General features: G+C 28.9%; 4 protein-coding genes across 4 annotated transcripts; 2 read left to right on the forward strand and 2 right to left on the reverse strand.

The window, feature by feature from the left end:
- Positions 1 to 876: 876 nt before the first annotated feature.
- LOC124844705 (putative polygalacturonase) lies at positions 877 to 3861 on the reverse strand. Its single transcript, XM_088096646.1, has 6 exons — positions 3815 to 3861; positions 3315 to 3641; positions 2186 to 2306; positions 1904 to 2078; positions 1742 to 1812; positions 877 to 1654 (listed from the first exon to the last, which is right to left on the reverse strand). The coding sequence occupies exons 1-6, from the start codon at positions 3839 to 3841 to the stop codon at positions 957 to 959; spliced, it is 1419 nt and encodes a 472-aa protein (XP_087952772.1). The 5' UTR covers positions 3842 to 3861; the 3' UTR covers positions 877 to 956.
- A 5469-nt stretch (positions 3862 to 9330) lies between these two features.
- On the forward strand, positions 9331 to 11475 carry LOC124844719 (beta-carotene hydroxylase 2, chloroplastic). Its single transcript, XM_047321715.2, has 7 exons — positions 9331 to 9921; positions 10008 to 10067; positions 10150 to 10221; positions 10364 to 10498; positions 10636 to 10761; positions 10916 to 10972; positions 11301 to 11475. Exons 1-7 carry the CDS (start codon positions 9529 to 9531, stop codon positions 11370 to 11372), a joined length of 915 nt encoding a protein of 304 aa, XP_047177671.1. The 5' UTR covers positions 9331 to 9528; the 3' UTR covers positions 11373 to 11475.
- A 9880-nt stretch (positions 11476 to 21355) lies between these two features.
- Positions 21356 to 22324, forward strand: LOC124844713 (uncharacterized). Its single transcript, XM_047321710.2, has one exon. The coding sequence runs from the start codon at positions 21514 to 21516 to the stop codon at positions 22093 to 22095; it is 582 nt and encodes a 193-aa protein (XP_047177666.1). The 5' UTR covers positions 21356 to 21513; the 3' UTR covers positions 22096 to 22324.
- A 1724-nt stretch (positions 22325 to 24048) lies between these two features.
- LOC124844708 (putative receptor-like protein kinase At5g24010) lies at positions 24049 to 27266 on the reverse strand. The gene has a single exon (XM_088096763.1). The coding sequence runs from the start codon at positions 26775 to 26777 to the stop codon at positions 24303 to 24305; it is 2475 nt and encodes an 824-aa protein (XP_087952889.1). The 5' UTR covers positions 26778 to 27266; the 3' UTR covers positions 24049 to 24302.
- Positions 27267 to 27571: the final 305 nt, after the last annotated feature.

Below are 27571 nucleotides of genomic sequence, written 5' to 3' on the forward strand. Positions count from 1 at the left end.
TTAATCAATCAAACATTATTTATTTTTAAATTTTGTATGCAAATGAAACACTGTTATTTATTTTTCCTTTACTGAATATTGACATATTGTTACTGATAAAGGAGAACGGCAATTATATAAAATGAAAAATAAGTCGAAAGGTAAATTTGAAAATAAAATGGAAATATGAGGTTAAAGTTAGAGATATGATTAAGAGTGGTTGAATGAATGCTTAATAAGGAAATAAATATATGTATGTATTTCTTCACATGTAGTGATGCATTTAAGAGTATTTGTTTGTTTGCAGAGTTTGGTATTTAGGAAGAGTGATACAAACTAAGCCTCTTTTTGTTTGTTTCTTTTCACTTATTTTATTAGACTAGGGAAATGCAAGGGAGTCATGTGTTTCTATTAACTGAAAATTCATTCCTATCATAATTATTATTTTTGTCTTTAATGTTTTTTTTTTGTCTTTTTACTTTTTTATTTTTCTACTGGTTTTTTCTTTTTACCTTCTTTAATGTGCTTTTTTACTTTTACTAGAGTCAAATTATCATTTAACTTTATTTAAACTAATCCTAATTTTATTTCATCTTAATTTATAAAATTCATATTTTAATTTAATATATTTTATTAATATTAATTTTTCAGTTTAAATAATTACTTACATTTTATTATAATATAATCTACAGTATGTACAATTTAATTTAAATTACTTTTACGAAAATAAAATAATAATATTACTTTTTTATGAATTAAATTATTTTTTTAATATATCGATTATATTACTCACTGATTATCATAAAAAAATCATTTCTTTTTAAATTTCATCATTTTTTCTTTATAAAAACAATTCAATTTTCATATCTTTATCTTGGACAACACAATCAATTACTTTATTTTGATTTCATTTCCTTAAAGCAAGTGCTTGAATGCAATACAAAAGTAGTAATTAAAATTCAAACACATTCATGTCATTAGAAGAAGGCATTGGTAGAACAAGACTTGAGCTTAACAGATTCAATGGGCAGAGAGTTGGTTGGAAAAGGACACTGGAGTTGCTCTTTCTCTGGCAACGATTCGCAAGGAGGAGGAGTGACCTTGTTTGTGACTCCAGAAACATCAGTGCAATTCCATTGATGCTTCTTTGGTTTTTCATTGAATTGGATGGTGACATTGGAGATGCAAATGTTGGTGAAAGGGTTGTTAGAAATTCCTTGGAGTCTTGCAGACATCATGACCTGTGTTGCAACGACGTCTCTGTAATTTATCCCAGTAATGTTGGGTAGTGCTTTGGGATCATAGTTTGGATCAGGGTGTGATTTGTAAGCGCCAGTCATCCAAAACACATACTTCATGGTTGTCAGGTTCATTCCTTTCACAAATATGTCTTTCACATACCCACCTCTACCCACTGCTGTTTTTATTCTGATAGCTGATTCAGTGTTGATGGCAGTCAGATCTTCAGCTCTAACATCAGAGATTCCTCCAGACATTTCACTGCCTAAAGCAATCATCGCACTATCAGGGGATACACAAGTAAGCCTTTTAATCACTATGTGTTGAGATGGCATTGCAAATTTTATCCCATACTCATCCCATCCACTTTTTATTGAAACGCAGTCATCACCAGAAACAATGTAGCAGTCTTCAATCCTAACATTTGTACATGAATCTGTGAAGAAAACGAAAAATGACATCAGAATAATCGAACCATGTTGTCAACTGATTATATGATAAAGCCTGGACAGAAACATGTTACCTGGATCTATCCCATCTGTGTTGGGAGAGTTTATTGGAGCATTGATGGTAAGTCCTTGCATTATTATGTTACTGAGAATGTACAAAAAGCCTTGTGAACATAGTAGCAAAACAAGAATGCAGAAAACAACAAAATTTTAAGAAAAAAGGGTTATCTGATAACCTGCTGTAAACTGGATGGATAAAATAGGATGGAGAGTTGAGTAAAGTGAGAGATGATATCTGGATTTGATCAGAGTACATGAGCTCAATCATGTATGGCCTGGTCAGATTCAACTTTTTGTTATGGAACTTCTTCCACCAATAAGCTCCTTGTCCATCAATGCTACCATTTTGACCTAAACACCAAATTTAAATTGCTCAGATTGATGAATGACTTCGCCAGATTTAAATAAACTAACAATTTTACAATTGTGTTTTCTAATGAAATGAAATAGATAGATACCTGTAATTACAACATCAGTGAGGTTGGTTCCAAAAATTAGACTGCCAAACCTTCCATGAGGAGCATCTCTCCCTCTTCCATAAGAAGGTAACACAGGAAGATGAGGCCATTCCGATTCATTCTATCAATGTAATAATGGAACTCAACTTTAATTACATTATAAAAAAAGCAATATGTTCAACAATAACAAATTAAAAATCACAAAATATTGTTGTCAACTGCTATTTAACTAAGTCTTATCCTGTGTACGAAGTAAATTAAAGAAATATGAGGAAATCATACACCAAAATAACAAAAAAAAATGTTAAAACACATTCCAATAAAATGTTAAAAATAACTTATGTATTTTAATCCAAAACTAATTTATTTTAATTATCTCGGTTTCAAATGAATACAGTTTAAAATTTGTTTCAGGCTAATAAAAATGAAAATGTTATTTTTAAAATTATTTTATTAAAATATCTTCCTACCGTAGATAAATGCATTACTTATATGAAAAGAGAACAAAAGAGATGTTTGTACTTATAAGTATATTTATTTTTTTAAAAAAATAACCAATTATATATTTATTTTCATAAGCGAATTCGATATATTTCTTAAATAAGTGGCTGTTTTAAAAATTACTTATTTTAAATTTAAATGAAAAATCGATTTGAAAACAAATTATAAATAAAAGACATTAACATGGCTGAAATGAAATGTTAAAATTAGGCAATAAATGCATGACTTTTCGTGAAACAAAAATATATTTATTACAAAGTAAGAATGAAAAAAAAGGATTTTTTTTCACCCAAATTTGGATTTGAAATTTATCCAAATAATATATTGTGTCAAAAATTCATGTAGTTGCACAATTTTTTTCTAGATTAGAAATTGGTTTCTGGAAAATTGAATTATGAATTCTGTTATTTTTTGCAATGAATCTCTTCCTCTTTTTGTTTAAAAGAAAGAGAAATAAGAATTAATTATTATCATAAATATAGGGATAAAAAATAAAGTCAAAAATAAAAATCTAACTCAAAATTCAATTTCTCGAAAATGAAAGAAAGAAAAAACGTGTAATTTATGTAAAGATTTATGGTGGAAATCTTGGGTGGTATTTGGTGAAAGAAATGGTTAGAAGGTATACCTGAGAGGCAAGAATAAGAGCTTTGTTGTGAAGAAAAAGAGTGAAATGGCTTGTGAGATTAAAGGGTCCCGTTAGCCATTTTCCCGGTGGCACTATGAGTTGTGCACCGCCGTCAGATGCATAGTGACTGAGATTGTTTATTGCATTTCGAAAGGCTTTGGTATTCGATGTAACGCCATCACCAACTCCACCAAAATCTGTCAAAACTGCACTGTGCTTTCTGCAATTAATGGCTGTGTATTCAATTCCCCCATTCGCCGCCTTGCATTCTGCAACCTTTACTTTTTCTGATCCCAATATCAGAATTACGGAGATCACACCAATCACCTGCACACAATAACATTTCACTCATCACAAAATCATCAACCAAAGCCCTCCAAACATGACTCAGACCACACTACAAAAAATAAAATGTATGTGAAAAATACACCAACCAAAATCAAAATCCAAAATGAATGTGTAACATGAGAAAAACTATAAATACAAGAAAACAAAATTACAATGGAATTCCCAAGTCGTGGACACATCTTTCTTCTTTGAGATGTGGCACAGTAGGTAAACAAGAGAAGAGACGTCTATATATATATATATATACATAACTTAAGAGGTGGACCTCAATCCACTTTACAAATTGTAAGGTAAATTGTTTATCTATTATAAATTAATCATATTTTTAGTTTATACAGAATTTTAATATATATATATATATATATATATATATATATATATATATATATATATATATATATATATATATATATATATCAAGGTAAGATTAGACATTAATTGATGATTTAATATCAGTTTAATAAATGGTAAAAAAATAAACAATTAATTTTGTTAAGATAGATTTTGTACGATTATTTGGTCAATCAAGAACCAGATCGACTATCCAACAACGAGATGATCGATAAGTCCAAAATAGTAATTAATTGATAATTAATATGAGCAATAACACTTATGAATAATTAATAAAAATAATAGTCATTGATTGAAAATTAATAGGAATAATAAAAATCATTTATTGGTAATTAATTAGTCAAACCTAGCAAGCTAATTATAGTATTTATAAATATATGTCTGAATGAAACTCTTATTACTAAATCTTTGTTACAATATGATTATGCAAAGTGGCTTACTTAAGTGTTCGAGTACCTTTAAGGTACCTTCTCACATAGCTTGGACAAAAAAGAAAGAGACCAAACAACATAACTTGGATGGTGGAGGACCCTCAGACAACTTTACCCTTTGTTCACTTAAATGAATTTGGGAAAGAGTGATTGAATGGATTTGAGAGAATTTGAACATAATTTTTTTTGTTTATTTGAGTGAATTTAGAAGTAAGTGAGAGTGAATTTGGAAGCAACGTTTGTAGGAATTAGTGTAGGATTTGATTGATTTGGCAGATTAAAAAAATTTACTTCCAAATCCACTCTCACTTACCTTTACATTTACTCAAATAAGCAACAAAACAATTTATCTTCAAATCTTCTCAAATTCACTCAATCACTCTCTTCCAAATCCATTCAAGTAAACAAATGATAAGTGCTTTGAGTAAGATATTAGAACACATGTCCTAAACAAATTCTAATACATGATATTATTGTAATGTAAAGCTTTTGTTCCTACTTCTAAAAATTGACCACATATCCCTAATTCATATAAAACTTTAAAATATATGAAGAATTATCAACAATTTAATTTTTTTTAAGTTTTTTTTATTCATACGTGTTTCCAAAACATAATAATCTATCATATTTTTAATATTTTAAAAGATATGTACAAAATATAATAACAAAATAAATTTGACATTTTAAAATATGTATAACGTTTCTTCAAAATATACTGACGAGCAATGTTTATAAAATATATCTCTAACATGTCTTTAAAATGTTTTAATATACAATAATTTTGATATTTTAAAATATATTAAAAAATTAATATACCCAAATTGGTATAACAGATAAACAACCAAATAATCAGAAATAAATTTGGTCTCTTTTATTGATGATAAATACATTTATGAAACAATAAATTTAAATCTTAAACACTAAAATGCACCCCGGCCGTGAAATAGTAATAATCTTTTGATCAACATATTTGTGAAACAATGGTATTTTAATATTTTAAAATAGTTAATAAGCCTAATAAATATTTAATGAACTTAAGTATATTCAGTAAAGTATTAAATATGGTACATTAATAATATCATTTATTGTATAAATATTAATAGGGTTAAATATATTTTAAGTCATGTTACTATCAAGCGATTTTGGTTTTAGTCTCTCTTTCGAAATAAGGTACATTTTAGTCCTCCTCCTTAAAAAAACTTTGACTTTAGTCATCCAAAACTAACACCGTTAAAAATCAGCTGATGTGGCTAACGGTAGACTGACACGATTTTTTTTTTGCGCTGACTCAGTGTTTTTCACCTTTTTTTGCGATGGGGAGGTTGGGTGGAAGATGGAAGGAAGAGACGAGGGAGAGAGAGGGAGAAAAGGTGAGAAACACTGACTAAGCACAAGAAAAAAAAATCGTCTCAATTTACCGTTAGCCACATCAGCTGGTTTTTAACAATGTTAATTTTGGAGGACTAAAATCAAAGTTTCGTTAAGGAGGAGCAGTTTACCGTTAGCCACATCAGTTGGTTCTTAACAATGTTAATTTTGGAGGACTAAAATCAAAGTTTCGTTAAGGAGGAGTAGTAAAATGTACCTTACTTTGAAAGAGGGACTAAAACCAAAGATAGTACAGAGACTACAAACATATTTAACCCATATTAATAATATAAGATCATCTTCATTACAAAAATGATGATGTAAAATCTTATTTACTTATAAAGTATTTCATTATCTCACATCATTCTTAAAAAAATTAATACAAAAAATAAAAAATAAAAGAATCACATTTTAGTTAATTTTATTTGGTTGTTCATGTTTTTTTAATATATTTTTCATTCTTATGATTCAATACTTTAATTAATATTAAGGTCTTAAATTTTATGACATATAAAAAATATTTTATTGAGAAGGTTTTGGAAATCTTCATTGCATATGTCTTGTGTGTGAGTTTTGCAATGAGGATCCTACCGAAATATGCTAACATGACATAAAATTCAAAATCTTAGATCTTTAAAACATGTATTTTAACAATAATCGAGCAAAACATTTATTAAAATGTAAGACTTGTAAGATATGCGCATTTGAATAAAAGTTACAAAATTACCTATGATCCTTGTATGGACATGACCTTAAAAAACTTAGGTCTTAAATTTATAACCATTGCAGTGAAAATATCGTGACACTTAATATAATTATTCTTTTCTTTCAACTAACGTGGGATTTAGGTGTATAATTTTTTGAAATCGTTACTTTTAATTAGTGTGAACAAAATGGTATGGAGAAAGTATTTTGATAAATATATAACAATTATATAATATTAATTACTATGTCATATTTAATATATATGTTTACGGTTAAGTTACTAATAAATAAGTCTAATGTTATACTTACCAGTCTGAGTGACATATAATAACTAATGTAACTCCTAATTAATTAATGAATGGTCGTTACCATCAAGTTAACAAATTTATTACAAATTAATGTAACAAGACAATTCTTTCTATTGGACAACATTCCAATTCAAAAAATGTTGCTATTTAATTGTTAATTTGACCTATCCATATAATTATTATATTAGGAAATAATTGATATGAGGACATAATTAAGATAAATATATGTATATATATATACACATACATACATGTATGTATATATGTATATATATATACATACATACATGTATGTATATATATATACATACATATATACATGTATATATATATATATATGTATATATATATATATGTATATATATATATATATATATATATGTATACATATATATGTATATATATATATATATATATATATATTTTTTTTTTGTGTACGTTCGTTTTTCAGTTGGTACATTTTAACAATGTGTACTGGGTTTTAATAGACAAAAATATCCTAATATATCATGAATTTTAAGTTATAAGGTTAAGCGTATTTTAATAATTTTTATTCTCAAAACTAAAAAAAAAAAACTTCCAAATCTTTGCTCACCTCTCTCGTTTCTTTCAACCCTTTCTCTTTCATCTTTCTCACTCCAACATTTTCTCTGTCATTCCTATATGTTAGTCCCAATTGAAAAAATTCAGAAACACTCGTCTAACCCTAATTTATCTTCCTCACTTATCCAATTTGTTTCTCTCTCATCTCCATACTTTTCCTCACTCACACCCAACTCACACCCAACAACCCGCGACACCGCAATTTGTTGCTCTTGACAGAGATGAAAGAAAAATGATTATTATTAGCGTAAGATACAGAGAAAATGTTGAAGTGAAAGATGAAAGAAAAAGGGTTGAGAAAAATGACGGAGGTGAGCAAGGGTTTGGAGGTTTCCTTTTTTTTAGTTTTGAGAATGAAAATTATTAAAATACCTTTAACATTATAACTTAGAATCCATGATATATTAGTGTATTTTTATCTACTAAAACTCGGTAGACATTGTTAAAATATACCAACTAAAAAACAAGTGTATGTAAGTTAGCAAATCCTATATATATATATATATATATATATATATTAATTAGGTTTTATTTTAATTGAAACTTATTTAGTAAAAAAGTATAGAATGCAATAGAAAATATTTTTAATTTTTAATTAGGTTTAAATTTTGATTGAGTGGTCTTGTGATTAACAACACATATAAGGTGATAAAAAATTTAATTGCATTTTAATTAAGTTTTATTTTAACTAAATCCATTCACCTAAAACTGAACAATGTTGCAACGAACAATTTAGAAGAAACAACAATTCACAAAATTTTCCAATTTTGTTCAATGATTTATTGATTTTACTATGTCATAATCATACATGGGATCGGAATAAGAAGAAAAATGATTTTTTGATACACCTACATTTTTTACAGTCATTTGATACTACCCTTACTTACATTTTACTCTCTTCTTTCTTGAAAAAATACAAAAATTTACATTTTTATGACCATTTTATTCTTAAACTCTATATCAAATGAATGTAAAAGTGTGTGATAGTGCCATTATTCGAATAAGAAATATCACATAAAATCATAAGATTTTACACTTTAAATCTTCATTTTAACTATAACATGAAACACATAATAATAAAAATTTAAAATATAAATGAAACTTTTATAAATAAGTTTCAAATAGAAAAACTCCTTAAAACTATTTCCTTTTTCTATAAATATCTCACTAACCGTTATTTTTTTAAGATTAGAAATAATTCATATTAATATTTTTGTCATCTCATCAGTTTAAACCGAACATATGATGATGAAATGTTTTGTTTTCTCATTTTAAAATTTGGTTTAACGTTATTCATTATTTTTAATTCCACCGAAAATTATAGAAAATTTAAAATCAATGATACACTAAACGCGTAATATAAATATACATAAAATTATAAAATTGTTTTATCTATTGAATGTGATTAAATCAGAAAAAATGTATATAATTTACTCACTTAGTGTCTCCAAATAATTAGTGCATAAAACCTAAAATAATGATCATGGCCGGTGGATGATTGTTATAATTAACCTTTTATTTATATATAAATATATATTTTGTTAATTTTTAAAATGTACCATGGACAAAAATACGAATTCTAAATTTTAAAATAAAGAGTATTTGAATAATTTTTTTATTTTTTTATTTTAAATTAAAAATAAAAATTATTAAAATATTTCTATATTTAAAATATGTTTTTCTATAAACAAGGATATTTTTATCGACTAGGATTTAATACACTTAAGTTAATAAATTTATATATGTATATATTTATATTTCTCGAAATAAATACATAGGAGTGATAGATAATAAAACAAACAACAATGGCTTTGATGCAATTAAGAGAAGTGTCGTTTGTAAGAGGTTTAAAGAAGTTCCGAGAGCTATAGTTGTTCCACGCAGGTTATTTGTACTATTATGAACCAACCACCACTATCTCCTTCCTTCTCTTAACCTCAAAATTGTGGTCTATATCAAACCAACCTCCTCCTCTGAACCTTTACTTCACAATCACCCAAACCTCTCTCTGTCTCACTCTCTCTCTCTCTCTCTCTCACACACACACACACACACACATTCAAAAACCACACACTCTTTCCCTCTTCCTACCAACCTTCCATGGCGGCAGGACTCTCCACCGCCGCGAACTTAAAGCCCTACAGTCTGCTCCAACCTCCAATTTCTCTCCCTAAACCAAACCAATCACTTTTCTTCCACCCCTTAAAACCTTTCCATCGAAGCACAATCCTTCGGCTAAGACCCCCCCGAAGAACGAGTGGCTTCTCCGTTTGTGTCCTCATGGAGGATCCCAAACGGAACCTCCAGATCAAAACCAACGAAGAAGAAGAACAAGAAGTGAATCCTGGATCTGTGTCTGCAGGAGTGGAAGAGAAATTGGCCAGAAAGAGGTCCCAGAGGTTCACTTACCTCGTGGCGGCTGTTATGTCTAGCTTTGGCATCACCTCCATGGCAGTCTTCGCCGTTTATTATAGATTCTCCTGGCAAATGGAGGTACGTACAAAGCTGTTCAAGTTCTAATTTTGCTGTCTCTGTTTGTGCTAGTTTTTGAATCTGAATATTGGGTTGTGTTGGCGTAGGGTGGAGATTTTCCTTGGTCTGAAATGTTAGGCACATTTTCCCTCTCCGTTGGAGCTGCCGTAAGTCCCACCCCTTTACCAATATCCAATTGGGTAATTCAATTCTATACGTTGAAATCAATTGGGTGTGTCTAATTTTCAGGTGGCGATGGAATTTTGGGCAAGATGGGCTCATAGAGCACTTTGGCATGCTTCCTTGTGGCACATGCATGAGGTTTACTTGCTTCCAACAATTCTTCAAATATTTAATTTGCTTTCATTAAATTAATCACAAGAAAATGAAAGTTCGTGTTCTTGAAGGGCTAGTTCTTAGCTTCTTATTGAATCAAAGATGAACTGGAATTGTTACCTTGCAGTCGCACCATCGACCAAGAGAGGGACCATTCGAGCTTAACGATGTTTTTGCAATTGTTAACGCTGTTCCTGCGATCGCTCTTCTCTCATACGGTTTTTTCCACAAGGGTCTGGTCCCTGGCCTCTGCTTCGGTGCAGTAAGTGTATCTTGCGCAATCTTATTTTTTAATCCCTTTATTAACTGTTTCATTGGGATCCGTTAATTAAGAATGATAATTAATTTGACGGTAATACCCCTGAAAACTTTGAATAATTGCCTTGTGTGCTGGAGCAGGGCCTTGGAATCACGGTGTTCGGGATGGCCTACATGTTTGTCCACGATGGACTGGTTCATAAGAGATTCCCAGTGGGCCCCATTGCCAACGTGCCCTACTTCAGAAGAGTTGCTGCTGCTCACCAAGTAATAATTTTTTTTTTTTCATTTCAGTCAAAATTAATATACGTCACATTTATTTATTTATTTAAACGAAAAGGGCAATGTTATGTTTGTTGGTTATGGAATAGTATCTCAATTCAATCTGATGATTTTGAATTTTTGTTGTCTGTATTGTCAGCTCCACCATACAGACAAATTCAACGGTGTGCCATATGGGCTGTTTTTGGGACCAAGGGTGAGCCACGTTCCTCTTCTGTTCTCTATTTTCTTTATTTTATTTAACTAGGTTCTTAGACCCCACAAGAGAAAGACTTTTAGATGTTTAACTCGTGAAATTGAATCTTTTATAGATTTTTATGGTTTCAATAAGTTTATAAATAAATCTCTATTATATATTATTTGCAAGATTTGACACAAATCCTTATAAGATTGTATTCTTGCTTGTTAAGCAGAGTAAGAACATGTTAAAAAATCTGCTCTAACTATTGACCATTTGTTTCGTAAGCAACACACTTTTTATGTTTATTTTTTGGTTGAGTAACATGCAATGATATTTGGTACAGGAACTTGAAGAAGTGGGAGGGGTTGAAGAGCTAGAGAAAGAGATAAGTAGGAGAATAAGATCGGGTTCATGACCATGCCACACTTATATTTCAACTAGAGTTGTTTGAAATATTTGAGTGTAGATAAAGAGAAACAGTACAACTAATGAATCAATATTCCATTTTTGTTCTCTTACACACCTATTCATATTATAGCATAACACATAACAAAAATAGGTTACAAATTCATAGATACACAAAAATAACATGTATGTGCCATCTTTTTCAATCATACTTTTCCACGCTGAACGAATCTATGTTTGCATCGTTCTATTCAGAAAGCTGTTATGGAGGACGCAGAGAATAGCACCGCCATTTACATGCTCTTTCGAATTTATCTTTTGCCGACTTTGTGACCATACCGGTGATTCTCTTTGACAGGGAACATTCTCGGTTGCTTCCTGTCTACGTAATGGATAACCTAAATCCATGCTATTCGGATTTTTTTATTTAAATTTGTTTCTTAAAAATGAATTTGGGAATAGAGTATTTATCCATAAATTTAAATGGAGGTGGATAGAAATATGAGGACTATAGTATTCAATCTATACTCACTATCTATTTACTAATTTCACTAAAATATTTGTTAAATATAATGGTTATTGTTTCATTAATGATTAATTTAAGATCAAAACATATTACTGATTATTGAAGTTTAAGAAACAATTTTAGAGAAAATAGGTTAAACAAGTTTAAGTAAATTAAAACAAATAATTTGGTGTAAAATGAATAATCTAGTTAAAGCATTAAGGGTAAAAACGGAAATAACAATATATATTGCAAGCAATAAGGTTTAACGTTATTTCAAATAGAATGAAAAAACTACAAGTTATATTGAACAAGTTTTTTACCCAACATTATTCATTTTATTTTGATTAAACGAGCGAACAAACCTAATGAAATAAATTTTGTAAATGAAGTAAAATTATTTGTGAAAATATTATATATATATATATATATATATATATATATATATATATATATATATATATATATATATATATATATTTATAATCAAATCAATTACCATGGGAAATAAAATTTTAATAAATATTGTTTTTTAAATAAATCTGTAATTATTGATTAATTATGTATTATTCACTTAGCAAAGTTGAATCTCATTATGTATAAAAACACATTGGTTGATCGGATCAATAATAGTTACTTAAATAGGACCATAATCAGTGTCTAATTTCGTATAATGAAACTTTTCATCAAAGATTAAAAATATTGTTTTATCGTTATAATACATATTATGATTTTTTTTTATCTTTTAAAGTAAACAATATGCATCAGAATGAGCGGTCCACGAAATTTAAAATACAAATACATATACTTTTTTTGAATTTTAATATATTTAATACTTTTAATTTTATTTTTACAGTTATTAAAAAAAGTTCTTACACCCTTATAAAATATGTCGGCAAGATCCTCTGTGATCAATTAGGATGGATTTAGGCTACGAACTGGACTTGACCTCCAGTTCCTTCGTGGCTATATATACCATAGCATAGAATTTATTTAATTATGGGGCATGCTGATTTCATTTATCAAATTAATAGAAACCAAGACGATAAAAAAAAATGTTAATCATGTTACGTACCTAATAAACTGAAGTTAGAATTGACAAAAAGTTGGTGCAAGCACATGATAATGTTATAAGTATGAGATTCACGAGAAACACGTAAACAATGTTTTTGCTTTTTATAATACCGAGACATGAAATCATTTTTTGTCTTCATTTATTTAAACTCTGACCATGTATTTTGATAGGATAGGTGGTATGAGATATATATATTCTTGAATTTTCCGTTTATCTTTAATAAAAAATTATATTTAGTAAAAAATAATCAATCTTTTATATAAAAAATAGATATTTAAATGATCATAAAATCATAGTCTCGCCCTTATTTTAAAAAATATGAAATTAATAATTATTTTTATAATTATATTTTTTAATTATGTAAATTTTTGTAATGTAAAAGAGATCACAGCCCAATTGATTGTGAATAACTCAATTCTAATTGTTCTTATCCTTGGAATTAAAAAAACACAAGAAATGGAGGGTGAAAAACAAATTGTGGTGTTGTGGAGGATTATTATAGCCTTATCGATTGTGCTTTTTGCTAGCACATCACCGTTTTTGCTTTGTCTATTTGTTTCTATCATAATCTTCGATACGTGTAAAACATATATGCTGCTTGCTTTCATCACTACACCAATACCCAATTCTCAACCTAAGTGGTTCCTGCACTTCATCACCTTTATAAATAGTCCCACATCGTATTGGACCACCTTTCACTTTTTCTTTGCGTCAAATTTCTCATTCATTTGAATGTGTAAATCTTATCACTCTTAAACTGCAAATCATTCTTATGCTTCGATCTCATTTCATTAAATTTTTAACTTACTCGTGCATCTTTGGCTGTCTAAACGCGCTTGTTTAGTTTATCTTATCTTGCTAACTACCAAAGTTGGAACAAAATTGACTGAGCTAACACCACTGATTGAGTTACTAGATTGATTGATGTTGATAATAAATGCAGAAACGATTAAAAGATTATCTCTAAGGACCAAGGGCCAATATTTGAATTCAAAGACGTCAAAGAAAAAAAAATTATATCCTTAATATGATTTGTGTGAAACTTATATTGGGATCAGTTTAAAAGAAATATATAGTTGGGAATTCTAAGTATTACATAAGACTATGGTGAAAAAAGTGAAAATATTGAACGCTTTATAATAATGATAATAAACATACTTGTTTGAATATTGTTGTATAATTTCAATAACAACTTAAAGAAACCACCAAATAATCAGAAAAATATGTGTAAAAATACTCCACGTAAAAAACAACCATATTAGTTTTCGTCTTTCTCACTACTATCCAAGAACCTGGATGAAATATAATTCTTACTACATCTACAAATATCAAATCATGGCAAAACAAGTGATTAGGATGACAGAAATAATATTTTTATATATACGAGTTTTTTATATTTATTTGATATTATTTTTAAAAGAAAAAATATATAAAATTTTACTTTTTATAATTATTTTATCTTTATAATATATATATCAAATAAATGTAAATATATCTCACCTTATCATTATCCTATAATAATGTATGTCTGTATTCATATTTTTTTAAACATAGGTGGTATGAGATCATTTTCTAATTGAATTTATTGCATATGCTTTTTTTGTTCCTATTATATTTCATGATATGAAGTTTAGTTATAAATTATATATATTTCCTGAAACAATACATTTTATCATTCAGTTTTATGCGTCTGCTTTATGTAGATATTTAATAAGTACGTAACTATTTAAAAAATATAATAAATTTATTCACTTACTTATTTAGAAAATTTTCAAATATTTAGCTATTATCATACAAATGGTATTTGTTTATTTTATTAGATGAATTTGTATTAATAATAACAGTGAATGTTACAAGTAGTTATTGACGTTTGTAATTTTGTCATACATTTAATCTATTATTCTGTTTTAACTTTAGCTATTTATTAATAAGTTATGGTTGTCGATATGATAATATCGCTTAAGTTATATTCTTATTTTTAATTATTTTAATATTTATGATAAAATTAAAAGAGTGACAAATAAAAAACATGTTGGGTGATTGCCAAGAAAAATAAACAAAGAAATATATTTATAATTTTTCAAAATAAAAAGTAAAATTCGACTTCTTAATTTTCATGAAAACATATTAGAGTGCAGTAGAGCTAATGTGAATTTTATCTTCTTTCAATATAGGTGAAATCCATCCTCTTTTAACAATGTAATTTAAGACCTTTTCCTTCAAAACTGTTACATTGATTGTAATAAACTATCCTCCTTCTGCTCCTTAGAAAAAAAAAAGAAAATTATATGTACCAAATTAAGAAGAAATGCAAAATTACTTATTTTTATTCTTATGATCTATTTTTATTCTCTTTTATTTCTTATCTTTGAAATATTTGGTTTTATAAATTTTCTATATATTCAAACTTCCCAATTGGAACTTTCAATTAAATTCTTAACATGAAAAGCGTCATTAATTAGTAACATGATATAAATTTTGTGACAATAAGTAATCATTAATGAGACGGTATATTCTTGAAAAAGATAATTTTTCTTTCTTTGTTTGAAGATTACGTTATTGACTATTGGTACGTAGAATTATGAAACATGAAAAGTGATTATAAACTCATTTAAGATATAATAGCACGATTTCTTTTCAACATAACTTTAATAAAGTTGAGTTTTAAAATAAAATATATTATTACCATACTTAAAAATCTGACTGTTAATTTAAGCTGATTTAAATACTCTTCTTTCTTCCACTTTTTAAAACATATTTTAAAGATAAAATCGTGATAAATGAATCACTTCAACTTTTAAACTATATTAAACTATTAGATATTGTAAAAAAATTATCTTTACAATATTAATATTTGACTATCCAATTTTAAAATAAAATAAAAAACTAAAAACACAAATAAGTTAAATACATTACAAAACAAAAACAGTTATCCAGATTCTTTTTTCACTGATCAATTATTTTTTGAACGTCGATTTTTTACTCAGACAAAGAATTTGTCTTTTCCTTTTCTAATATTTCATTTTTATTAAGTTAGACTATGTCTATGTCCACAAATTACACGAGTATTTACATAACTGAAGCGTTTGTGGATAAATTATATTGTCAATTTATTAATATATCAAGATTTTTTCGATGTTACAAACTAAGTATGGGTTAGTTAAGAAGAATATAACAACTCTAGAAAACCACAAAAAATAAGAAAAATATATATTTGAGATATTTGAAAACTAGTTATTATGTTAACTCAATATTTAAAGAAAAAAATATTTATTTAAAAATAGAGTAATGAAATTAATAAATCAAAACTTATAAAATGTATTTTTAATTTTTAATATTGTACAAAAGGATTTACGCAGAGTGCTCTACCTTAAAAATGTAACACATGAGGAAGATATTTGTAAGATATTTAGGCACACATTTTCTCTGACATAATGTTAGAAAAATAAGAATTATTACTTTTATCATAAACATAATCCGAACTCACTACAACTTGTATGTCATGTACGTCAATCAATAATTTGGAAGAAAAGAAATAGTAACATTGTGTTGCGTGTATTAATATAGTCAAAATCATTGGGTAAACAATGAAGCCCAAAAATAGTGGAGCCAAAATACAATTTTCTATAATGTTAGATACTTATTATATAATTTTTTTAATATCTCATTCTATGTAAATTATTTGATGTATGGAGTTTTTAATCTGGCACACTATAAAGAATCTTCTAGTTTAAAACATAACTTGTTCTTGTAAATCTCAGCATAATTGACTATTAATTTTGGAGTTTCTTTAGGGGATAGAATAAAATTATTAGTTTTTTTCTTTTTTTGTAAAAATTGATAACAGGGATGTCAAAACATTATTTCTCTCTTATGAAATCTTGAAATTAACAAAGGGTATTTAAAATTAGTTTCTTATATTATAGTAAGTTACATAGAAGAATAAATTTAGTGAATAGAAGATTTTTTTTCCATTGTGATTAATTAAATATAACATATTTTATCTCTTTAAAGAAGCCAGTGTAGTATTGGGTGTTTTACCCTGCACCTCCAACACTTGACCTACACCTCTCACTTTTCTAAAATTTTTTTTTTAACGTTAATAAATATTTCTTCTATTTTTTCTCTTTCTATTTAAAGTAATCCTACACTTTTTTAACTCTCCACCCTTTTAACAAATTTTTTAAAACTTTGTCTTTTATTTATAATTTAATAACTATTTAATTAAATTTAAAAATATAATATTATTTAATATTTTTTCATATTTTAATAATTATTAAAATATAATTTGTATTATTATAATAATTATATTACAAAAATTAAAATTAAAATAATTAAAATAAAAGTAATAAAAATAAAAATAGAAAAACAAAATAATAATATAAAATCTGATTTAATATATATAAATATATTAAATTTTATTGAATTATTAAATTAAATTATTATTAATTTTAAATAGAAAATAAAATTTTAAAAAAAGTCATCGGATGGTATCCGATATCGGATTTCCAATTCCCGAAACGAAAGTCTTAAAAAATTGTTTTTTATTTATAAATTATTAATTATTTAATTTAATTTAAAAATTTGATATTATTTAATATATTTTATATTTAAATAACTATTCAAATATAATTTATATTATTATAAAAGTAATATTAAAAAATAAAAATGAAAATAATAATAATTAAGAAGTCTAAAAATTTTTAAATCTTATTTATCAATTTAATATTTTAATATATTTATATATATTAAATCAGATTTTATATTATTACTTTTATTTTAATTATTTTACTTTTAATTTTTTTAATATAACTATTATAATAATACAAATTATATTTAGTAATTATTAAAATATAAAAATATATTAAATAATATTAGATTTTTAAATTAAATTAAATAAAATATTTATTAAATTATAAATAAGAAACAGTTTTAAAAATTTTGTTAAAAGGGTGCATAGTTAAAAGAGTGAAGGGTGCATAGATTTTTATGTTGAAAAATTGTATACAAATTATGTTGCGTGTATTGGGCTTTAGGCCCAATAATAAATGGACTAACATTAATATTTTTATTTTCACTCGGTTAATTATAAGAGTGTTTCATCCTACACCTCCAATATCTCATCTTATACCTCCAAAAATTTCATTTTTAACCTTCTGACATCCTGCACCTCCAACTTTTTCAAAAATTTCATTTTTAATTTTCTTCTTTTTTTTATTCTTATTAAAAACATTTTAATAAATATCTTTTTATTTTCTTCTCTTTCTTATTAAAGACACTCTACACCACCTTAATAATAATAATTCTAATTTAATTTAAAATTTAAATATTATTTAATATATTTTATATTTTAATAATTATTAAATATGATTTATATTATAATAATAGTTATATTAAAAAAATAAAAATAAAATAATTAAAATAATAATAATAATATAAAATTTGACTTAATATATTCAAATATATTAAATTATATTAAAACATAAATTAAACAATTATTAAATTGTAATAAAAACAAAAATTTTCAAAAACTTGTTATCGAAAATCAATTTTTTTTATTTAAAATTTAATCAATATTTAATTTAATTAAAAATTAAAGCATTATTTATTATATTTTTATGTTTTAATCATTATTAAAATATGATTTATATTTTTATAATAGTTTTATTAAAAAATAAAAATAATAATAACTAAAATAAGAGTAAAAATAATGAAAATAAAAATAATATTAAAAATCACATTTAATACATTTAAATATATTAAATTATATTAAAATATTAAATTAAATTAAATAATTATTAGAACTTAAATAAAAATCAAAATTTTAGAAAAATTTATTTATCGGATATTATAAATTTATTGGATCTCAAAACGTTTCTAAAATTTTGTTTTTTATTTAAATTTTAATAATTTTTTAATTTAATTTAATATTTTGATATAATTTAATATATTTAAATGTATTAAATGTGATTTTTAATATTATTTTTATTTTCATTATTTTTACTCTTATTTTATTTATTATTATTTTTATTTTTTAATAAAACTATTATAAAAATATAAATCATATTTTAATAATTATTAAAATATAAAAATGTAATAAATAATGCTATAATTTTAATTAAATTAAATATTGATTAAATTGTAAATAAAAAATAAAATAATTTTCGTTAACAAGTTTTTGAAAATTTTTGTTTTTATTTACAATTTAATAATTGTTTAATTTATTTTAATATTTTAATATAATTTAATATATTAAATCAAATTTTATATTATTATTTTTATTATTTTATTTTTTACTTTTTTAATATAGTTATTATTATAATATAAAACATATTTTAATAATTATTAAAATATAAAATTATATTAAATAATATTTATATTTTAAATTAAATTAGAATTATTATTAAGGTGGTGTAGAGTGTCGAAGAAAATGAAAAGATATTTATTAAAATATTTTTAATAAGAAAGAATAAAAAGTTAAAAATAAAATTTTAAAAAAAATTGGAAGTATTGAGTGTCAGAAAGTTAAAAATTTTGGAGATAAGATATTAGAGGTACAGGAATAATAACTCTAAGTATAAATACGAGAATCTCGTGCAAGAAGAGGGGTGAGGAAGAGTGACATTTTGAAATTTAATTTTTATTTAACATATTTAATATAGAAAGCTTCTTGATTAAACTTTACAAAAATTATTAGTCTACATATAACTTTTTATTGCAAAAAAAAGCGAAACCAAAGCAGAGATCAAAGAAGTCACGCCTCAAGTGAAAGTGGAAATTACACAGCATCCACACTATAACCATCTTTAAGAAGAAAGAATCTCAACCGTCCCTCCCTTACCCTTAAAAAAGATGCTGGATTCTCCTCCTAGGACGAGTTCCACTAGGTTATTGGACGGGTCCCACACTCGCCATAAAGGGTCCACGTGTCCCTTCGACACCCAACCAGCACAAGCTGTAACCGTAGGAAAAAGAAAAGTAAGATTTTTCTAGACGATCTTTTTCTCTCACTCGACACGTGTCCCACCACTATTCGTGATTGACATTGTTCATGTTTTCTTTCCTCCTCTCGTAAAGTGTCACCTCTTCTCTTCAACTTCAAAAACTTTTCCTATTTTCACCTTCTTTTATTTTCCCTACTTAACTACGTTCTCTACAGATCCAACCACTTCCTCTGCCACCAATTACTTCTTCTTGTCTGTTTTTGTTTCACTTTTGCTCCCAAACCAACTCTCTGTTAGATCTCTCCCTGTGTTCTCTATGCCATTCCCCTCAGGTTTGACTCATTTCAAGTTTGCACTTTTTTTTTCGGTTTCTTTCTCCTTTTCTTTTCAAGTTTCCCTTAATGGGTACCTGGATCTGATTTTTAATTATGTCTTGGAGTCATTGGTTTTGAAGAAAGTTTATGTTTTCAATTCTGGGTTGAGTAGATCTTACGGTGTTGTTATGTACGGTTGCATGGTTTTTACTTCAAATGTGTTTAGTGTTTCTCACAAATTGGGTGGATCTGATCATGTCAGGGTAATACACTCGTTTACATACATATATATACGTACACACACATACATATGTGTGTGTGTTTTTGAATTCTATTTGACTACAAATCGAATTTGAGTTGGAGGAAATGGGTTCTTCTGCTCTTCTCTTTCAGAATAATCAAATAATTCACTTCCTGAAGTTTAAGCTGTTTTCTATGTGTTTGTTTTGAATAATTTGTTGGTTAAGTCTTATGCAGATTACAATTTTCGAAGTAAAAATGTTTAGTATGTCTTTCCGCATTACTCTTCACCCTTCATCAATTTTCATTCTTCAACATGTCTCTAACAAATACAGTCTGTGCTTTTTCTTATCAGCAAATATAGGCTGTACTTGACTCGAGAATATATTGATTTACTGTTTGTGTTTAATTATCGTGATTAAATCGTGCTACTGTGTTCTTTTCTTCTATTCTAGTATATATTTTCTTTTGCATTATTATTTGTTAAAAGAATAGAAAGCGACCACATCTGTGGTTTTTAATGAAACATGTTTTACATGACTAAAACTTGGAACCTAGTTGTAGTCTCTTTAACTCTGACCATGCCCGGATTGGTTTGGTTTTCTTGTAAGTTTTTGCTGTAAATTACAATGGCTCTTTATCTTTTTGTGACGATTTAGCTGTGTTTTTTGTTTTTACTGCAGCTGGGACGGGTGTTCCGGAATCAGATTGTAACTGTGGGGTGATAATTTATTCCTAAGTTGCGAGGTTTTTGAGGATGGGTAAGTGCAAGGGTTGTGGGAAGGTAGGAAGAATGGGACCAAGAAATGGGTCTACGAGTGCTTATGAATTTTCTCTGATGTTGTCTCCTGATGTTTCTTTCTGGGATTGTATATTCCGCAAAATGAGGTACTCCTACAGACCTGAGTGGGTGTAGTGGTTTGAAGTTACCAGTCTTGATACTTCAACTGAATAAAGTATTCTAGCAGTTTAGGGGAAGAGGGGGAACATTGTATGCAGAAAATGCATAAAACTCTGAAGAGACTCTCTTGAAGGATAGGAGTTGACCAAAGTTATTTTGAGTATTTATAAATATGATGAGTTCTATGGATAACATGGGATTTAATAAAGGGCAACATGTGGGAAAGGCGAAAAAGAAGGCAGTGAAAGATGGGTTGGATCGTCTTAAACAGGCTGAAAAGAAAAAGAGGCGGTTGGAAAAAGCTCTAGCTACTTCTGCTGCCATCATTTCTGAACTGGAGAAAAAGAAGCAGAAGAAGAAAGAGGAGCAACAGAGACTTGATGAAGAGGGCGCTGCAATTGCTGAAGCGGTGGCTTTGCAAGTTTTACTTGGAGAAGATTCAGATGATACCTGTAAGGTTGCTATAAACGAGAGTGGATGCAAGACTTTGAATTATAATCACGAACTTGAGCTCTTCATGGGTGGACCAAGAGCTTGTTTTGCTGATGTAGATGGTGGTGGCACATGGTCTGTTTCTTCTGAAAATGGCAAGTGGTCTTTCACATGCAGGCCTCTTGAGAAGAATGTGTATGAACCTCTGCATGAAGAAGTGGGATGGGGTTCTACTGGATTCTCTGTTGATTATATAGCAGCACAAGCTGTTAGATCACTCCAGATTGCAGAGGATGCAAATGAAGCAAGAATTCTCTTCTAATGGAAATGCTAAAATCGCATTATTTCTGTCATTGTTGGTGCCGGGTGAAGTTTTAAACTTCTGTTACTTTCTGGAGGTTGTCTTTTGTACATCATCGTACCATATGTGCTTGTCAGCCACATTCTGCTTCAGCTGTGTGACTGAACTTGTTGCTCTTCTGTCACTGTATTTTCTTATGATTTTAGTTAACTGCGTGCATAGCTGCTAATTTTCCATTAGGATTGACTTCCATAGTCTTGTCTTGCAGATTTATATAATTTTTTTTTTAATTTACTACAAATAATATAAATGCTCCAGTTGACTCGTATTTTCATACACACACACATATATATAAAAGACAGAAGTCAAGAGAGAAATGTTATTTAATTGCAGTATTTTACATATTTTATACTCTCTTCACTGTATAATGATTTCAATTTTGTTTTACAGATAAATTAATAACACCAAATATATTATTCTTTAAACGAATTTACAATAATTACATTATTCAGTACATACATTATTTATTTTTATGGAGATAAAGAGAATATTTAATTTAGAGATATAGGAATTTAAATAGTAATGCTTGATTGAAAAGTGACAACATCAAACATCTTGATATAGTTATTTTAAGATTAAAAAATCAACATGTGAAGATATAGGAATTTCTAGCATATATTTCTCACTCCAATAACATGTTGGAAATGTAATTAATATAATCAAATATTCATTAGTTATCCTAACAAATTACTTTAAAAAAATTCAGTAACTGTAAAATAAATGTACTACTATTAATTAGAATTAGAGAACTTAAGATTACTCGAAAAAGAATTGAAAATCTGAAATGATTTCCATCTGGTTTTAAAATTGAACACAGCTTTTTGTTTGCTGTATCCAATGAAACTCATGCACAAAGGGAAATAACTCATTCACGTGTGGCAAAAGAGTGATGGCCAGCTTTGCCTGAGCTTTAGAATATATTCAGAAACAAATACCATCATAAACTTTAGAAAAAGATGAAAAGAAATGTGGAATATTTGCATGTGAAATGTAACTGCATTTTCGATATATTTCAGTTCTAAATGTTCTGGTTTAAAAAACCATGTATGTACCTTTTACAGAAAATTCACTTTTTTGAGTTACTTCGACTACCACTCTTGATTTTGTTCGAAGAGGTCAGTGATTAAGCTATCTGAATCACTCTTGAAAGAATCAAGTAACATGTTATGCATTTAGAATGTTATTATGCAGAGTTCTGCTGGTGATTAGTACTTCCATGTATTTTTTTTATCAGGGGATTGAGCAGATTGTATTTACTTTCTACTTGATTAACTAAGCTGATTAGTGAACTCATCATGATGCGTTCGATGCAAAGAGGATGACGGGTCAGAATTCTTCAGTACACAATTTTCTTAAGCGCATTCCATTTGAGTGTGAACGTGTGGTGTTCAATGGAAAGAAAATAAAGAGGAAACAAGTTGATTAACGTCTGCTAGGATCAAACTCAATTTCATCTCACAAAAATATCCACACTCATTTGTGTCCTTTTTTGTAGTTGTTATTACCAGTGATTTGTTTAGTAGGTAACAAAGTAGGCTCTATTGATAATTCTAAAGGGCATTCACAAACACATTTTAACAAAAATGCTAATATCTGTAAACAGGGGCTTATCTAAAGCATCAAGTTCATAAACAATGAATACCTGTTACGTAAGACCTATAGATTGAAATATTATCAGGTAGAGATTTGAGCCATGTAAATTCAACCTACCTTCTACATTCCATTTTGTCTAGTTGAAGTTTTAAAACAAAACTATTACATGTCTTTGTTTCACGTTACAGTTTCTCTTATAGACTGAGGATTGGAATTGAAGTTAGAACATTCAACTGAAATTCCAGATATATCATACAAAGGGGCCACCAACCTATAGCTCATCACAAATTTGACTGATTCAGTTCTAGAACAAAGACAGAATTGCTGTATAAAATTAATGAATAAATTATACTACAAAAATTTTAACCAATCTCCAAATATCAGACAAGAAGATATTCCAACATCTGTAAGAAAGTATCAATGAACTAGTGCTATATAAGGAGCCTTCCATGAATAAATCATGCTAATCATGGTTTCGGTGCAATTTCTTTCAAAAGAAAACTTGACAGAAAAAAAAAAGTATTCAACCTTAGGGTACTGCTATAATACCTCTTGCTTATATTTGCACCATACAGCTATCTACCTTCATTGTTCATTAGCTGGGAAAACACTTGGCTAGTACTAACATCAGAAGAAAAATTATCATAATCCCTCTCTGCTCTTGTGTTGGTAGAAGGATTTCCAGGAATAACTGTACTGGTCAAACTTGCAGCTTCACTAGCACTGCTGTTGGCATGTGGCTCCCTTTGTTGTTCACTTTCTTGGAGCTGAAGTGCATACTCCAAATTCCATAAGACATCACCCATAGCTGGTCTATCAACTCCATACTCAGACAAACATTTCTCTGCAGTTTCACAAAATTTTTTTAAGGAGTCTTGTTGGATTTGTCCAACAAGATGGGGGTCAACAATTTTGTCCAGCATGCCTTTCTTCAGCCACTCAAGTGCCCATTCTGCCAAATTGACCTGTTCTCTAGCTAATTGTGGATCAACAGCAGGTCTGCCACAAAGAACCTCAAAAAGCACTACACCAAATGAATAAACATCTGACTTATCCGTAAGCTGCTGTCTCCGGTAATACTCAGGATCAAGATAACCAAAACTACCTTTCACATTAGTACTCACATGTGTTTCATCGATGCACGGTCCTGACCTTGAAAGACCAAAGTCAGCAACCTTGGCCACATAGTCTTCATCAAGCAATATGTTGGTTGATTTAATGTCACGGTGGATGATTCCTTGAGCAAAGCCAGTGTGAAGATAGTGAAGACCTCTGGCTGCACCAATGCATATTTCAAGACGCTGCTTCCAAGAGAGAGGTGTTTGTCGTGATGAGCCATATAAATGCTTCTTCAGCGGACCCTTTTCAACATACTCATAGACAAGTATCATTTCTGAATTTTCTTCACAGAAACCAACCAGTGAAACAAGGTGGCGATGGCGAATTTTGGACAAAACAGTTATCTCAGTTTGGAACTCGGGAAGGCCTTGTCTGGACCCTGGCATGCCTCTCTTGACAGCAACCTTCGTATTGTCTCTGAACACTCCTTTGTAGACCATACCAAACCCACCAGACCCTATAATTAAATTTCTATCGAAGTTGTTTGTTGCTGATTTTATTTCAGCAAAAGGGATCTTCAAGCCAAGAAGTCCATGTGAACCAGGCTCGGAGCTTCTACTGAGGGAACTCCCTCCAAACATGCTTAAAGGTGTCCATCCAACACTTTCCAATGTCCTTGGTTTTGGTTTCTTGTTCCTGCATTTGGTACCAAGTAGAAAAGCAGTTACAACTAAAAAAAAGACAACAATTCCTCCAACAACTGAACCCACCAACACCCACAAATTCTTCTTCCTATGCACAACTTTAGTACTGACATCATTGAGCATCTCCATTATCTCTGCACCATTCAATATGGCATTCATCCTTATGGAACTGCTTAGCTCAGAAGGACCAACACTCACTTGAACAAAACCCGAGTCATCTGAATTTGTAACAAAATCCACATAGACAGGTGATGCAAGCGTGTGGATGGTAAGCGCTGACAAATCAAGATCCTTGTATGCAATGTACCCATTGATGTACACATCAAAGTAGAGCAAGTTGAGAGCAGGACTAACAATATCGCAGAAATGCAATCGAACCAAGTGTGGAACACCACCAGGAGACACAGGAAAGTTCCAGGTTATGTTGAACCTAGAAGCCAAACTTGAGTTTTCCCTATTCATCTGCTGAGCAGTCATGTAAACATTTTCAGGTGCAATCTCTCTAGTTGCACCTCCCTTCTGGTAATTTGGTATGTGAGTGCTCACTGCAGGCTTTGCTGCACCCTTAAACACCAAATAATCCTCATCAGGAATCCAAGTCCTCCAAAGGGTGTCATTGAAAGGAGTTATTTTCAAACCCCCAACATTGATCCTATGAACAGTTTCCAAAACCTTAGATGAAAGGTTTCGGTACTCTTCCACCCCAGAAGGACCAACCGCCCTGCCTCCAAAATCTATGACAAAATCCGCAGGGGCAGTAAACACCTCCAAAGCATTGACAAAGGCAAAACCTGAGTCACCAACAGGCCTAAACAAAATCTCAAGAAAGTTTGACTCTATGTTTAGAATGAACTCTTTGAGAAGCACATCATTAGGTGGCTGGAAATTGCTCAGCACCGAAGCCCCATTAACAAAGACACTAAAGTTTGCCGATTTTAGATCAAAACTTTGAGCCTTGAAGGGGGAGAAATGAAAACGAACAAAGTGGGTGCCGTTTTTCTTCATATTGAACCTGTAGCTCCCACTGCTGCTGAAAACTCTTGCTGTATGGTACAAAGCGGGCAAATTCTGAGGTGGCTTTTGATATGCGAGTGAAACAGAATCACCTGAAGAGAGAAAATTGGAACCTGGGTTGGTGGAATCGCCCGTGAAGACTCTGTTGAAGAGGGAAGCATTGTTGTGTGATCCACAACTGAGAAGGAAGTTATCTGTGGGAGAGAATGAAAGTGAGAAGGGTGTGAGAAGGAGAAGGAGAAGGATAGAGGGTATGAGGAATACGGTGTTCATTGAAGAAAGTTTTGATTTTGGCCTTTCGATTCCTTCAAGAGTGTGTCACGCGGAGGAAAACACATGCCATGAGTAGTATCTAGTTTGAGGATGCAAAAGGGAAGTGTGATGTGTGGACAGAACTGCAACAAGAAGACAACAGACACAGAGAGAGACAGCGACTTAAGTCCCAGCGAAGATTTGAGAAGGAAGATATGATATATAGTACATGAATTTGGTAAGCACAAGTCAAAGGATAACACCTACTCTTGCATTTGCTTTTTATGGTTAGTTGATTTGAAACTCAACATTTTTGGACGTTTCTCACAAATCTGCATTAGTTTTCTCGGCGCTCCACTTCATATAACGGTTGATTTTAACGAATTACAATGTTAGTCGCATGCAGATCTAAAATACTGATACAGGTTGTTTCATCTAAACTTCTGGGCACAAATTCGAATATTGATGTGGGAACAGAATTACCTGTAGTGAACATAGCTGTGACATCGTAGCGCAAAAGAAAAATTTAATGAGTGGAAAACGTTTACAGGTGAGTTAAACAAGCAACAGTTGGAACAAAAGGTTAATGAATACTTTTGGTAACTTATAGGAGATACTTTTAAAAGGTTACAAGCAAAGATAGTTTTACATGGCAAAAAAATCTATAAAAACGACAAAAGTAAATGTAGCATCGTCTTCAATCGTTTGTATAAAATGCACGTAATCTAAGATTTGTATATACAGGACTAAATTTCTGCAAGAAAAGAAAACATATTTATAGTATCATATAAACATATATGTTCAATAAATAACCT

This window comes from Vigna umbellata, chromosome 8, assembly GCF_029865625.1.
Source record: "Vigna umbellata cultivar VRB3 chromosome 8, Vumbellata_1.0, whole genome shotgun sequence".
Lineage (NCBI taxonomy): Eukaryota > Viridiplantae > Streptophyta > Magnoliopsida > Fabales > Fabaceae > Vigna > Vigna umbellata.

Excerpts from the sequence above, each read along its gene's own strand:
- LOC124844719 (XM_047321715.2), top strand. The coding sequence starts at position 9,529 with ATGGCGGCAGGACTCTCCACCGCCGCGAACTTAAAGCCCTACAGTCTG. Across the intron at positions 10,499-10,635 it reads CTGGCCTCTGCTTCGGTGCA|GGCCTTGGAATCACGGTGTT; the intron begins GTAAGTGTATCT and ends GTGCTGGAGCAG. Across the intron at positions 10,762-10,915 it reads GAGTTGCTGCTGCTCACCAA|CTCCACCATACAGACAAATT; the intron begins GTAATAATTTTT and ends CTGTATTGTCAG.
- LOC124844705 (XM_088096646.1), bottom strand. The coding sequence starts at position 3,841 with ATGTGTCCACGACTTGGGAATTCCATT. Across the intron at positions 3,642-3,814 it reads CACGACTTGGGAATTCCATT|GTGATTGGTGTGATCTCCGT; the intron begins GTAATTTTGTTT and ends TATTGTGTGCAG. Across the intron at positions 1,813-1,903 it reads ATCCATCCAGTTTACAGCAG|TAACATAATAATGCAAGGAC; the intron begins GTTATCAGATAA and ends GTACATTCTCAG.
- LOC124844708 (XM_088096763.1), bottom strand. The coding sequence starts at position 26,777 with ATGAACACCGTATTCCTCATACCCTCTATCCTTCTCCTTCTCCTTCTC.
- LOC124844713 (XM_047321710.2), top strand. The coding sequence starts at position 21,514 with ATGATGAGTTCTATGGATAACATGGGATTTAATAAAGGGCAACATGTG.